Below are 15,415 nucleotides of genomic sequence, written 5' to 3'. Positions count from 1 at the left end.
ATTTTTTTTTTAAATTTTCTTTTTCCCCTGACCTAAAGTGCCAGTTATAGTATTTATTTTGATCTGGAGTTCTACTGCATCTTCAGGCAAAACCAGCCTGGTGCAGAGACCTGTGCTCTGGGATGGGTGCAGCAGGCTGGGAAGTTGTGCTGTGCTGTTGGGCAGCCTGGTGACAGCATCAGGTCCTCATTTAGCCCTCCTGTGTGACCGGTGTGTTGCTCTTTCTCCAGGGGTCCACACCTGCTTTGTGTGCAAGAGCTGCGGGGAGGATGTGAAGCGCTGCTTGCTGCCCCTCTGTGGGAAGTATTACCACGAAGCCTGCATACAGAAATACCCACCCACAGTCATGCAGAACAAGGGCTTCCGCTGCTCCCTGCACATCTGCATGACCTGCCATGCTGCTAACCCAGCAAACATCTCCGCCTCTAAAGGTACCCGAGTTCTCCAGGGTGGTCTGGGAGGTGCAGTCACATGGTTTTTCTTTGTTTCATGTCCACTGTGCGTTCACCTGGTTCACCAGTTCTTTGTGTTGTTGCCTTTGTGTCCTTGCCACAGCGCAGGCTGTGTTTGCTGAGGAGTAGCTGCTCCCAGGGGAGTGGAAGGGGTGGTGTCAGAGTGTGAGGCTCGTCAGCACTCCCCATGGTCGGACATGGCAGCTGGAATGTTCTCAGGCTGTCCAGAGGCTTGGATTCCTGCATGCCCAGCCTTGTCTCAGGCCTCAGTGGTTTTCTGAGTAAATCTCTGGAGCTGTACAGACACGCTTGTGTTTCTCCCACCTGCTCCTCACTGTGCTGCTGCTGCAGATGGTGCTTTGCTTAGCAGCACGGGCTGTCAACACAGAGGCATCCAGAGCAGCACAGGGCAAACTATGATATTCTTCTACTTAACCTTTTTTTTCTATGTAAACTCTCATCTTGTAGTGGAGACACCCTTGGGCTAAGCTTCCCGGGCAAACATTTGTTTGAGCTGTTTGCAGCAATACTTTGACCTTTATCTCACATGATCAGACTTAAAACTTCTGTGATTGCTGTGTATGTTTGCTTCTAAAACTGTCTTTTTTTAAATCCTTGGTATCTTAAGACAAGTAACAATAAGACTAGCTCTATTTTTATTCTCAGGGTCTGTGTTAAAGTTGGCTTTTTTGCCATGTATCAGTATTTGGTGTAGAAAACAACACCAAGGCCTAAAGCCCACAGCCCACAGCCGGCCACTTCCCCACTGAATATTTGTTGACTGGCTGCTGCTTCTCAGTGGTCACATTTACCCCTTTTCTCCCACCTCTTCTTCCTGTTTATAGTCTGCTGTGAGGAACTGAAAACGGGCTCTCAAAAACCTCACATAAACTAGGCCTGTAGGGAAGTCTGAATTGCCTGGAAGTTCTGGAATTTCAGGGTAAAATCTAATAAGCAAGAGGCAAGTGCTGGTGTTTTCAGAAGCTCCATGGATTGATTTTATTATGTGCAGCTAAGCACTTGGAACACCCCCTCTGTAATTACTGTCTGAGCTGATTTAGTAATTATTTGTGTATGATAGGAAGCAGCCCCAGTCTGTGAACTCTTGAACTGTTTCTGCATGGCATGCAGGAGCTTTTTCACTTCTAAATAACACAATTTTATCTATGGTATATGTATTACAGATTTTGTAATGGTATATCTATTTAGTTATATTAAATAACTTAATAGGAATCCAGCGAGTATATCATGGGTGGTCTATAAAAATTAAAGGTCAGCTTCCTTCTCCAGAGCTCATTTTGAGCTTAGGTATGAGCAGAGTGTAGTTTTATTAGGAAAGAGTCGTGATCCTGCAGAGGCTCACGTGTTGTGGCTGTTGTGGTGCCAGGTCGCCTGATGCGCTGTGTGCGGTGTCCGGTCGCGTATCACTCCAACGACTTCTGCCTCGCTGCCGGCTCCGTGGTCCTGGCCTCCAACAGCATCATCTGCCCCAACCACTTCACCGCGCGCAGGGGCTGCCGCAACCACGAGCACGTCAACGTCAGCTGGTGCTTTGTCTGCTCGGAAGGTGAGATGGTCAGCGCTGGGTCCCCTGTCACCAGGGAACAACGCCCTGGGAGGAGTTCATTACAAAGGGCAGAAGCTTTTCCCGTCTAGAATGTCCCAATGGGACCTGCAGAGAACACACTGCCTTCCTGTCTTTCCACATATAAGTCCAACTTCAGGCTAGGACCTTTTCTGGATCCTTAGAAGGGTTCTTTTTTTACCATGAGTAGGGCCCAACTTTTGAAAAGGGGTTGCAGGAGACCATCATTGCCTTTTTCCAGCTCTGTCTGGAAATGTGGAGTGCTTCTGCACAGTGACTGATAAATTCCTCTTCCTTCTCTTTGCAGGGGGCAGCCTTTTATGCTGTGAGTCGTGCCCGGCTGCGTTTCACCGTGAGTGTCTAAACATTGAGATGCCAGAGGGAAGCTGGTATTGTAATGATTGCAAGGCAGGCAAAAAGCCACACTACAAAGAAGTAGTCTGGGTGAAAGTTGGGCGCTACAGGTAGGTGAAGATAGAACAGACTTGTCCCCATCCTTCTTCATGCAGTGCTCATGGTGACCGAGGTGAGAAGCTGCTCCTCTCTGCAGGGTTCAGTGCAGCAGCCTCTGGCTTTTTTGCATGCACATAGCTTGCAAAAAATGGTAAAATGTGAGCTTTCCTCCTCCAGTAGTCTCTTTTCTCCCCACCAGCCTTGCTGGTAGCCCTCACACACTTTTTCCCATATATCCATGCAGTAGCATACTTTTGAGGTGGCTAGAAGTGGGGAAGCCAGAGGTTTTTCATCTGCCCTTCCCTGTGTTGCAGGTGGTGGCCAGCTGAGATTTGCCATCCTAGGACAATTCCTGTCAACATCCAGAAAATGAAACATGACATCGGTGAGTTCCCTGTGCTGTTCTTCGGCTCCAAGGACTACCTGTGGACCCACCAGGCTCGTGTGTTCCCTTACATGGAAGGTGATGTCAGCAGCAAAGACAAGATGGGGAAGGGCGTGGATGGCATATACAAGAAAGGTAACTTGTCTTCATCCCAAGAAGTACATGGTGTTTCCCTCTTTATTCCTGCTGGAAAAGTGTCATAATTGTAGCCGAGAAAAATGTCTTCTTACAACTGAAGTGAAATGAGCTGCTGCTTGTGTATCATCCAGCATGTTCAGAGTGTTTGACTTCCACAGAAGGAGAAGGGTGTGCAGATTGCAAATGCTTCTCCAGCTCTGACATAACCTCTCAAAATCCAAGTGAGCTGCTGCCGTGTCAGCTTCCCTCTGTGTAACAGTCATTATCTTGATATAAAAGTGCACTTGAGAGTTGTGAATGCGGCTGCCTGGCATCTCTGCCCAAGAGGGCAGGCAAAGATAGCCAACAGATGGGATGCTTCATCACCCATGGGCAGGCTCCTGACTGTAATTTCTGCACTTCCCTGCTGCACTGGCCTGTTTTTTCACCCTCCTCTGTTGAACCTTGGGAGCACTGGGTGGACACTAGCTGCCCAGCTCTGTGTGAGCAAGAGGGAGTTCCTCATAACACAGCCTGTTCTCTCACTTAGCTCTTCAGGAAGCTGCTGTGAGATTTGAGGAGTTGAAGGCACAGAAAGAACTGAGACAACTTCAGGAAGATAAAAAGAACGACAAGAAACCTCCTCCCTACAAACACATCAAGGTGAGGGGAGGTGGTGGGGGGCAGGTGCGGAAGACAAGTCTTGAGCTGTCTGTGCAGGTGATTTACAGGTATACAGAAACATTTCTGATGTTTGGGTGTCTGGCTATTCTTGACGGTTTCTTTGATCCTCTTTCCATCCTCAACAAGCTGGGCAGCAGTAACAGAGGTGCTCTGATTTTCTGGAACAGATCTGGTCATGTCTGTGCTGTCCATGTCAGTTGTGTGGTCTGAAGGAAGTGTCTCTCTACCTTGAGAACGCAGGGGAGAGGGCTGGTAATGCTCAGTATGGTCAAATGCTCCATGCTGCTGGTGGCAAGATGGGCAAACCAGGTGGTGCAGGACAGGAGGTGGTCAGGGTGGAGTGCAGCAGGGCTGTGTGGAGGTAACCCACAGTATCTTGTATCACCTCTTCTATTGTTTTGTATCTCTGTATCAGTTGGTGGCTGAACAGAAATGCTGAAGCAGGTGTACAGGCTGCAATAGCAACCATTTTCCTCAGTTTTGGGGAACTATTGATATTAAGGGCTGTTAGTTATTATTATTATTACTGAGTTAGAATTGGAGCAGCACTGGAAGTCCTCCTACAGGATGGAGGTCGCTTGAGGGGAGCACTGGGGCCAAGCATGTGCCTTTGTCTGGGAAGTGGATCCCAACTGACCAGAAACCCATTGATTCAGGGACTGTGTTCTTTTTTTATTGCTTCTGTCTGCTCCTTCCCTTTTTTACATGGCAAAATATGAAAGCTTAACTGATTTCTGGCACTTTTTGTATCTAGCTAGGATTTCTAGGCAGGCAGGTATATCCTGCATGAGTTACTGTGCGGTGTAAAGAGCACAACTGAATGCTGTAGCAGCAGTATGGGCCAGCAGCTTCAGTGGAGGAAGTAGTTTCTCATTATAGTTATTTTTAGGCCTCTCTGGCCGCAACATGAAGGAACTTTGGAAGCAGTTTAGAGCCTTTGAAATACCCTTTTATATAAATAATGACGGTTGTGGTCATTAGTCATGGCAGCTCTTCTGAGGTCTGGGTGCAAGCTGTTTGTCTCTCTGAAAGCACAACAGTTTGCAGGAGCAGATGGTGAACTGGAGAAGGCTTCAGGGTGGAATGCTGAAGCTGGTTATGTCCGCTCCTTCTAAGGAGATCAGCACCTCGAGGTCCATCCCAAAGAACACCCACACAAGAAGCTGCTGCAAAATACACTTGGGATCCTTCATCATGTCAGGCTTGTGACTAGTCCAAGCACTGCCCTGTTTTGGTTTTGTTCCAGCAGTGCCTCAGAGAGTAGGGCAGGTGTGCTGGGTATGGGTCGTGTGAAATGGCAGTGCCAGAGCAGTGCCAGTGGTGGACTGACCTAATCTTGCAAGTCTTGCCACTCTTAATGAGGTGATGAGTCTGGGTAAGAGATGAGAACCTGAGTGACAAGGAAGGTTGGAGGTGGAACACAGTTCTGGAAGGCAGGTGGGGGAGACTGTGTTGAAGAGGTTAATGAGGGATTTCTGCAGGGTTTGCATTTAAACAAAGGGAGATCAGGACTGGGCCAGCCTCAGTCAGGCTGTCAATGGGGAAACTGTGGGTGGGACCTGGTAACTTACCTGGGGGCTGGAATAGTTTTGCTCAAATCCCTTCCTTTTGTGTTCTGGGAGAGGAAAGTGAGACAGTGGCTCACCAAGGGAAAGAACAGCAAGGAGCTTTTCTTCAGTGTCTCTCTCCAAAGTCCTGACTCTCTGTTGCCTGCTTTTCAGCGTTCGCTGCCTTTAACCAAACCCCAAGGACCCAGCTCATGCCACAGACACGCCAGTCGCTTCTCCACCTGGTGCTGCACTCTGCTTCCTTCTGGAGCGGTTTTTAGAGAGCTCCTTGGCTTAACTCTGAGCTCCTCTTTGGGCCTTCCAACCCCAGCCTTGTCTGGTTTGGCTTCCATTTACATCTGCAGGACAGTTGGGTAGGGAGGTAACTGTGTGGTAGGCCTTCTGTCACAGGGTGTGACAGCTGAGAGCACAAACCAGCTTGAAGGTAACATTGAAAAAGCAGGGCAGTAAGAGAAAGCTGAGGAAAAGCACCTGGCACTCAGACTGGGAAAGGTGCAGTTTGGTGCAGAAAGTGGTTTGGTGCTGATCACAGGGGTGGTGTGTGCCCAGCAAGAGCGCTGGGTAGGCCACCTGAGCTGGATGTGGGCACAGCAATGATGGGAGGGGAACACTTGGCAGCCTCTCACCCTTCCAGGGTCACAAAATACACACTGCACCAGGTGATGCTAATGCAGAACCTGCATCCTCCTGAGCTCTTTCCTCTAACCTTCTGCCTCTCAAAATAGCATTCCCAGAAGTACAGCTGTGCCTGTACTTGTGTCCTTCCTTCCCTCGCTGTCACTAAGTCACTGCAGCCTGTCAGCTCATAGGCAAGGGTGGAGTATAGAAGTGCCTGTCAGGGTAACCTGTAGTTCCCAAGAGCTCACGTCCTTCATGTGCATTGAAGGTGAACCGGCCGGTGGGAAAGGTGCAGATCTTCACTGCAGACCTGTCCGAGATTCCACGGTGCAACTGCAAACCCACAGACGAGAACCCCTGCGGCCTGGACTCCGAGTGCATCAACCGCATGTTGCTCTACGAGTGCCACCCCATGGTGTGTCCTGCTGGTGAGCGCTGCCAGAACCAGTGCTTCTCCAAGCGCCAGTATCCTGAGGTACAGATCTTCCGCACGCTGGCACGAGGCTGGGGCTTGCAGGCCAAAACAGACATCAGGAAGGTACGTGCACTCTTTCTGTGTCACTTTCTCTTGCCCGCCTCTCTGGTGATCGTTGTTGGTTTGAAAGCTGAATTTGAAGAAGACTTCTTGTTGTAGAATGCCATTTAGAAAAAAAAAAAAATTATTAATTTAATCTTTCCAGTCTTGGCAAGAGTGTTTGGGCTCAGCTGACCAAGAAAATGGTTTGCTTGGTCAGTCTGCTTGTAAGAATGGTGGGACGGTACTCAGGATTTCCAGATGGGGAACAGCGATTATTCCTCCTCCCCATTCTTGACTAGCCAGTGTTTTCCAGCATGATAATCTTGTGTCAGAAACAGGAAGCAGGGCTTGGATCTTACAAAAGGGCAGTGTCTTTGAAATGGCTGTTATTACTGATGAAACGGATTATCTCCATCTAAAACACTTGTATGTAGTTTTTAAATGCAAAGAATAGTAATTCTTTGGACACACAACTGTGCTGAACAAAGGGGGAGGAATGTTAAAGCCAAAAGAACCCCAAAGCTAGGGTGAAGTGAAACAGAGAACTATTAGCATAGTAGGGGAAGAATGTCTGAAAAAGGAGTAGGGATGATATGATAAGACGGAGGCCTTGATAGAAGAGGCAAAATGTGAGTCTGTCCTGTTGAAAACTTTGCTGCCTGCTGTGCCATAAGTTAAAGGATGTTTCTGACACTCCATGTGTTTCACTTTCAGCAGACAGTCTGGAAACAGAAACAGTTATTTAGTGGGAGGATCTATTAGCCCCACTGTAGCAGAGCTGGGGTTCTCTTTAATGGCTGGAGTATGGTCTCTGCAGTACTTCACCACAGGAGAGCTCCATGGATTCACTGCAGGAGCAGGTGCCCCAGGTGCATCCTGCTGCTCCATGTGGTTGGTCCCCAAAGGGATATTGTTTCCAGTTGGAATGCAATTAGGGCAGTGCTTTGAGCTTTGCAGCAAAGTGCTGTTCTTGTGGTTAACTTCTGTGCTGTCCCTGGATGCTAATTCTTTTCTTGGCACCCAGAATAATAACCTGATGGTCTTAGTTCTTTATTTAATTTGAGTTATCTGAGCATGTGAAACGGATGTATGGTTCAGGGCTCTTGGTGAAGGTAATAGGTCAAACTGGCTGCAAAGCACAGGGAGAGATTTTTAGGAAGGAAACAGGAGCTAAATTCTAGCACAAAGGTGGATGTCCCTCCATCCTGCAGATAATTTATCTTGTCTTATCAGCTTTTTGTTTTCTGTCTGGCAGGGTGAATTTGTTAATGAGTATGTTGGGGAGCTAATTGATGAAGAGGAGTGCCGAGCCCGAATCCGCTATGCTCAGGAGCATGACATTACCAATTTCTACATGTTGACACTGGATAAGGTATGTGGAAGGAATCTCTTGGCCAGGGTCCTAGGCAGAAGTAAAAAGATGGGAAGGAGGGCGTGATAACTCCATCTAGTAAAAAGGTGCTAAGCATTGCTGATGAGCTGGTCTGCATTTCCTCTGAAATGACTAAATGAATTAGCATGTAGTAGAGGAGCTTCAGGATGGATGTTAGGATTAGGAGGAAAGTCTGAGCAGACATCACTGGAGTTTGCTCAGAAGAGGTGAGGACAGTTGGCTGAGGACCATAGATCCTGCTTCAGCATAACAGGGTGAATTTGGGAATATTGGGATCCTTCCCAGCAGCTGAACCTTGGAGAGCCCAGAATGGGGCTGATGTGTGCCAGAAGAGGCATCAGACCTCAGACATGTAAGTTACAGGCACAACAAGACCTTCATTGAAGTTCAGATCTCAGGTCCTGCTGTTCTCAATAGTGATGGATTTCCTTACACCCACAGGCTCCCCAGTGGGTCCTGCAGGCCAGGTTGTTGCTATGAGCTCCTGATTTTCAGAGGTTTAAGTGGTTTTGTCATCTGCTTTCCACACTTTGTCACTCAACCGTGGAAAGATGAGAAGGAAACCATGAAAGCAGACATGGGGAGGAAGCTGTCGAGTGTGGGGCAGGATAGCAGTGACTGCTTTATGTCTTTCCTCTTGTCCTGCTGCAAGTTCACACCGACCATATCTTGTTCTCCTGGTCTGGCTGATGGGGCAGACCCAAGTGTCAATATCTCCCTCATTACTACAGAAGCAAATCTCAGTTGCAGCTTCCTTCTCCTCTCCAGCTCAGTAACAAGCTGTGTTACAAGGGTACCTCACCTTACATACTCTTCCTGTTTTCCTTCTATACACTGACATGCAAGAAATAGGAACTGCAATTTTGCTTTTAAGCAGAAGTTGGGGCCTGGAACCACAAGCACTTCCTTGGAAGTGTGCTGGGGTGGTGTTTACCCAGTACTGACGCCACAGGGAGAACTTGTTTCCCAGAAAGCAGCAGTGGCACTGTCCTGGCTGTTCAGGAGCCGGGTGTCTTTGAAGAGGAAGATGATGTGCAGGAGGCTGTATTGCCAGCAGCATCAGAGCTGGTTGATTACAGTTGTTGGCAGTTGATTGAAATGTGGTTTTCTGGGGTTTTTTTGCAATTCCAGGATCGAATCATTGATGCTGGGCCAAAGGGCAACTATGCTCGGTTCATGAACCATTGCTGCCAGCCCAACTGTGAGACTCAGAAATGGTGTGTGAATGGTGACACTCGGGTTGGGCTCTTCGCACTTGTAAATATCAAAGCTGGTAAGGAACACACTGTCAATGCCTGCAGTAGCCTCTGGGGGTTCTGTAAGGAAAAGGGAGGGTTTGTAGCTCCCTGGGAAGGGCTTTAATTTTTGTTTTCATACAGGCGTTCATGAGACTTAATTAGCAGCACTAACATGTAAAACACAGCCGTGGTATCAGTGGAGGTTGACACAGGGCCCTGTTACAGGGTCAATGTCCTTTTTAGTTGTAAAATGTGGTGTGAGTGAGGGCTTGCACTGAATTTTTACTCCACACAGATCTATGGGGATCTATGGTGTCCTTGTGTAGTGGTGGCCGTCGTTTGTGACATGATATTTAAAAAGTGCTTTTTACTTCAGCAGTAAAATGTTCCACCCTGTAATTCATTAACAACTTGCTTGGTTTTGATCTGCTTTTGTGCCAGGGACTGAGCTGACTTTCAACTACAATCTGGAGTGTTTGGGAAATGGGAAGACCGTTTGTAAATGTGGTGCCCCAAACTGCAGTGGCTTCCTAGGAGTAAGGCCAAAGGTATGATGCATCCTTTAAGCTTCTGTTCTTCCAAATCACCTCTTTGCATAGATGTGTATCATTCATTGGTTGCAGAGGTTTCAGGTTGAAGAGATCATCGTTTCAGTGTAGCCATGGGAACAGTGCTTGAAATGAGTTAAATGTCTGAGTTTTCATTCTGAGAGAACAAGTCTTCAGTTATCAGAGTTGCTATAAATAATGACAGGAAGTTTTCTTTTACACTGAAAGAATCTTTAAAAAGAAAGATTTTTAATTTTTTTTTCACTTTTAAAAAAAATTTTCTATTTCTTATCATGATTTCCATAGCACTAGAGGAGCAAAGGACAGGCATGGGAAAGACTTCATCAGATAACCAAGAAAACACAACTTAGGCCATTTCCCAAAGTAAAGGCTTGAGTAAATTGTGAGCATGCATGGAAGGCCAGCAAACGCATTCCTTCAGACTGAAGTTGCTTTAGAGCCAGAAGGCTGCTGTCTCACCATCTATTCTGCAGTAAAGTTCTTGGTTTTATTCTGCTTTTAATGAAGTGACCAATTTTTTCACATCAGACAGACACAAGATATTTGCCATATCTGCAGGAGAAAAACCACCAGCTTTCAGAACTCACTGACTTTTTGAGGGCTCCGATTTGTAACTGTAATGTTGCAGTAACAGGAATTGATTTCAATTACCTCCTTGTGTGAGCTGGTTCTCACTGGGAAAAGGAAATAACAGGAGCAGTTGGCCGAGTTCCCAGCTGTCACACGCTAAATCTATGTCTCAGCTGTTGGTCTGTTACAAGTGCTTCACCAAATCAGTCTGTAATCCCTCTGCTCTGGCATGTGGATCCTGCCGTGTCCACAGTTAAGGGTTAAAAATCTCCAGCAGCACAGTTGTTCAGCCCCATCAATATATAGGGAAGGTTTTATGAATTCTCCAGAGATTAGTTCTGCAGAAAAATTAACTTACAAAAATAAAAAATGGATGTGTTCAGAAGTTGATAGATGAGTTGAATTGCACATCTGATGTATTTAGTTCTTTTTCAGGTTTCGGTTTGAAGTTCAATTGATTTTGTGCTGCCCCTATGTTATACATGGCTTGACTGTCATTTTTGCCTTGAAATTGCAGGTTGCACGATGGAAATCAGAGAACGGTGCCCTTTAGTTGGCATTCATGTTCCATTGTGATATCTGAGGCGACTCATTCCATCTTGATGAGATGGGCTAAGAAACAATACCGAGAAAACAGTACCTTGGGGTGGTTTTTAAAAAAAATTCTTCTCACAGTAGATGCATTTTTAAGCTTCCTGAAGATACAGCAAGACAAAACTGATTATACTCAAGTTCACTCTTAAAAGTGCCTTCTAACTGGGAGTGTTGAAGAATGTTTGGGCGTCTATTGTACTGCAGGGAGCAAGTGGGAATCGCTAAGTCCAGCTGTTAGACCTCTCTTAGACATTCAAATTAGCTGTGAAGGGATTTTCTTGTTCTCTTTGTAATTAGATTGCCGAGGAACTAGGCTCGAGAATCGGTGGCATAGTTTAGGTGGAGGCATTTCAGTGCCTGCATTTTCAGTGATAAGAAAGGCCTGGCTTGTCCCCATTGTCAGGGGGAGTGTTGGTATGAAAGCAGAAAAATCCACATGTGAAGGGGACGGAAACAATCAAGAGATGTAACTCCTTGGTGACAGGAAAGCTGGATAGCCACCTGCAGAGTTCTGAAATTGTAGGTTTGGACACCAAGGTTTTTTAATGTTTTGGTGATGAAAACATTATGCACGATATTTATGCAGAATAAAGAATGTAAAAATTGCTTCATAGGCATTGTCTCAGCACACACAGATGTCCGGCATGGAGATCACATATTTGAACACAAAAGAGATGTAGAAAATGGCACGGAATTTAGTTCATGTCTCCTTAGATAAACTAATCGGATAGTGCTTTGATAAGGTCAGGACTGGGGGCAAGAAGCATCAGCTTTGTGGAGTTGAGTGTTTGGCACAATGGGAGGCTCAGCCTGGTTTGGAGGGGGAGTTGGAAGAGCAGGGTTGGAGGAAGCCTTAGGCCAGAGGAGAGAGCACTGAAACCATTTAGTTGCCGGTCCTGGCTCCAGCTGCAGTTATTTCACTACACAGATAATTTAACTGTAGTGATGACACAGAGGTCAGTTGTCATTGGTGTGGGAGAGTGAGAGGATGGGGCAGTTGCTGCAAGGCAATAACTGAGTATAGGGGGAATGGAGATTGGATATTCCACAGCACACACCTGGAGGGTAACAGCAGAAACAAATGCACCATGAGAAGGTCATGGCTGGGCAGTCGTGGTGGGGAAAGAGCCACTGTGCAGCTCAGCTGCCACAGGACTGAGCTGTGGTGTGACACAGCTGTGGAGAAGGCAAATGGGGGCAGTGCTTTGGGGGGATTTCCTGTTCTTTTGGCAAAGTGTTGATGTCATTGTACGCGGCCTGTGAGGTGTTATCTGAGGTAGCATGTGTAATTCTGTAACTTTCGTTTGGGATAAATATACTCCATAAGGGCAGAGAAAAGCCCCTGGGAAAACTGAGTGTGCAGCCTGTGAAAGTTTCAGTTTGCAAGCAGGAGAGTGTGTCCCAGAGGTTACTTCAGGGAGACAGAAAAACTTCAAAGTTTGGACTTGATGATCTTGGACGTCTTTTCCAACCATACAGATTTTGTTATTCTGGTGCAGAAGAGCAGCATTGACACAAGAACGAATAGGTCTAAACTGATGACAGATAAATTCAGACTGAAAATGGAGAGAGAAGTGATGAATGTGAAAAAGTGCAGGAAGGCCCTGGGCAGACTCCTTATGAGTTATGTGTGCCAGGAGACGTGACTGCTTTGACCTGAAGAGTCTGTGAGAAGCAGCACAAACTCAGTGACCCCAGGCAGCCCCAGCTCCTCATTCTGCTGTTGCTGGTTGGATATATCCCATGTTGAGCCAAGCTTTGGTGCAGGATTTCCAGGCTCTTTCAAAATAACTGGGAGCTATTTGCTGTAGTAAATTGGTTGCCAAATACCGAGCAGCAGTGGAGATGCTGCACAGGTCTCAGGTATAGCTGGCAGTGGGATTTCTGTTGGCGGGGTTTGCAGTTCTCCCCTGCAGCAGGAAAGGGAGCAGGTGAACAGGGCAGAGCCCTGCATTAACCCACATTGTCTCACCCACAGAGCCAGCCCAGCCTCACCGAGGAGAAGTCCAAGAAGCTCAAGAGGCGGCCGCAGATGAAGCGCAGGTCGCAGGCGGAGGTGATGAAGGAGCGGGAGGATGAGTGTTTCAGCTGCGGGGACGGAGGGCAGCTGGTCTCTTGTAAGAAGTCAGGCTGCCCCAAGGTGTACCACGCCGACTGCCTCAACCTGACCAAGAGACCTGCAGGTCAGTGCTCTGCACAGCTGGGCTCTGCTTAGGTCACAGTGTTGGCTCTGGGTGTCCTGGGCACTGCTCATCACCTTGTACTCTATTCACAGCATCTTAACATTTAGAGAAATCTTTCTCACCTGAACAGACCTTGTTGCCCAAACAACCCAGCCTTGGTTTGTACCCCACTGTGACTGCAAAAAGGTGAACTAGTTGCTGAAGGGGAAGCTGGTCCTTGCCTAAGAGATGGTTCTTGTGAACTGACCCCATTCTTGGGGCCTGGCACAGCATAATCCCAACATTAGCTGAGGTGTTGGTCATCACACTGGCTGTTTTCCCAAAGTTGGAGACAGTTGAGTGAGTTGAATGGTGAGGAGAAGCACTGCTGGAAAATAGGAGTTAGAAAAGAATCTGTTAAATGTCTGAATAGCCATTAGCTCAATACTTAAGAGAACAGTACCAGAGCATATTCTAGTTTTTTGATCTGGACTGTGTCCCACTTGCCTACACATTTTTTAAAACTGGAAAAAGGAGTATTTTAACAGCATTGCAGCTGAGGCTTTGCTTACTCTAACAGAAGAGAATAATTATATTTTGTTTTTAACACAAAATTTCTTGGGAAATTATATCAAACTTACATTTATGTGATGTTGATGGTTTGCTTTATCATTCCTGAGTTTTCATCTTGATCCTTTTCTCATATTTATTTCTTCCTCTTGCAATCCTGTTTTGCACCTGTCTTTATTTAATTACACCTTGTTGGTGCAAGAGCATCTGTCCAGTTTAAATCCTGAGCCTGTCCAACTGGATTTTTGCAATCCCTCACAGCCTCGATGTTATCTACCTGCTTCTGTAAGAGTATTTGCTGTTCTGCTTTCAGAAATTTAAGTTATTGTACAGATTAAAATATACTCCTGAAGTATGTAATTTGAAATGCCTCTTCAGTTTGCCACAAGACCATTAATAACTTTTTTGAGAATGATTTTCCGTCAGTTGTAGCAATTTTACTCTTTTTACACATAGGCAGGGATTTTCATACTCTGCTCCTCAGAGTATCACTCAGGAGATGAAAGGTTCAGCGCTTTCTACTTCAAATGTTTCCTCTGCCATGGGCTTTGCTGTCAAGTAATTGGAATTTCCTGCTTGTTTGCATGTTGCTAATTGTTTGATCTTACTTCCAAGAGCTCCGGGCTGTCCCTGGAGAGGGTGCTTATTCATTAGACCTTTTATCCTGTCAAAGACCATTAGAGTGTTTGATAGGATTTATCTTTCCTGCAACAAACTAGCAGGTTTTGACTTGTTTTATTTTCCATCTGTACAAATTACCTCTATAAGGATGGTCCCAGAGTCTTTCCAGTGGCCCAGTTTAGTGTTGAGTGTAGCTCTCTGGGATGCTGCTGGTGCAGGGGGAGCAGTGACAGCCTGTGCTGCAGCACCATGAGCCAGGAACAGGGGAGACCATGGGAGGTGTTAAATATCCTTACTTGGAAAAAAATGCTGAAAATTTGGAAAAGAGACAGAAGAGCAGTGTGCATATTTTGAGACTGGAACAGAAGCATTGGACTGGCTTTAAAGGAGGGGAAAAACTTGCTATGTGTTGCCTTCAACCCCAGGGGAAAAGCAGTGTGAGACAGGGGAGTGGAGAGCTGCTGTTGCACAAGTGCAGGGAGCAATGCCCACAGCTGCTCAGTGCTGTGCTACAGGAACCAGCCTCCCTGGAAAAGAGCTGGTTGCCACAGCCACAGCTCTGTGGGTTTGGTTCAGGCAGTCTGGGAAGTTCTCTGGCCTGGCTGGTGTCTGTGGCTGCCCTCTGGCTCTGTGCCAGGGCTGCTCTGTGAGGAGCTGCTCCCCACAGCAAGGCAGGGAGCAGGGGAGATGGGGGATGTGGGGTGCTGGGAGAGCACACAGGCAGGAGGTGTTATTTGGAAAGACATCCTTGCTCATACTGTGGTGAGAGGTCAGGAGCTCAGTTGGTGCCTGGTTGTGTCCATGAACTGGTGGGAAGCGTTTGGTAGAGCCAGCAACAGCCTTGGCTGAGGGAGCAGGAGGCTGAGCCAGTGAGGTCATCTACAAGGGAGAAAAGCAGCAATCTCTGAAGTGTAATGTTGTGTTTTTCCTCCTGGTGATGTTGGTACTGATGGTCAATAGGTTCACTGTGAAGATGGAGCTGCTGGGGGAGCAGCTTTGTTTTATTATGGGCATACATGGCCAGGGGTTAAGGATGTGCCTTCGGGTTCAGAAACAATAGAAACTTACCCCTTGTGATCACTGCTCTCTCACTTCTTCTTTCTGATAAACAGGAAGGGAAGTTCTTGACCCAGAATTAAAAGATGAATCTGAGACGTTTGCTTAAAAAGTCCTTTGGGTGTTGTGCACAGATAACCACTGCTGTTTTCTATGAAAATCAGAGCCATGGAGATGTGCAAGCTGGGAGTGTCTGCTCCTCTCTAGACACTTCTGTTAGTGTTGTGCAGGAGCCAGGTGGGGTTTTGATCTGAGCTGATGTG

The 15,415-nt window shown here is 46.8% G+C and overlaps 1 protein-coding gene across 3 annotated transcripts in view; it reads left to right on the top strand.

Moving 5' to 3' along the window:
* The window catches only part of NSD1 (nuclear receptor binding SET domain protein 1), a 61,275-nt gene that overhangs the window by 36,777 nt on the left and 9,083 nt on the right, over positions 1-15,415 (top strand). For all 3 annotated transcript variants that reach the window (XM_069028571.1, XM_069028572.1, XM_069028573.1), the window contains exons 13-22: positions 231-431; positions 1,840-2,019; positions 2,345-2,501; positions 2,805-3,010; positions 3,543-3,655; positions 6,131-6,400; positions 7,635-7,751; positions 8,904-9,045; positions 9,452-9,558; positions 12,722-12,926. In XM_069028571.1, the coding sequence (XP_068884672.1) occupies positions 231-431; positions 1,840-2,019; positions 2,345-2,501; positions 2,805-3,010; positions 3,543-3,655; positions 6,131-6,400; positions 7,635-7,751; positions 8,904-9,045; positions 9,452-9,558; positions 12,722-12,926 (1,698 nt within the window). The remainder of the gene's footprint in view (positions 1-230; positions 432-1,839; positions 2,020-2,344; positions 2,502-2,804; positions 3,011-3,542; positions 3,656-6,130; positions 6,401-7,634; positions 7,752-8,903; positions 9,046-9,451; positions 9,559-12,721; positions 12,927-15,415) is intronic.

The sequence above is a fragment of the Aphelocoma coerulescens genome, chromosome 13 (assembly GCF_041296385.1).
Source record: "Aphelocoma coerulescens isolate FSJ_1873_10779 chromosome 13, UR_Acoe_1.0, whole genome shotgun sequence".
Classification (NCBI taxonomy): Eukaryota; Metazoa; Chordata; class Aves; order Passeriformes; family Corvidae; genus Aphelocoma; species Aphelocoma coerulescens.
This window is presented reverse-complemented; position numbering and strand designations above follow the sequence as displayed.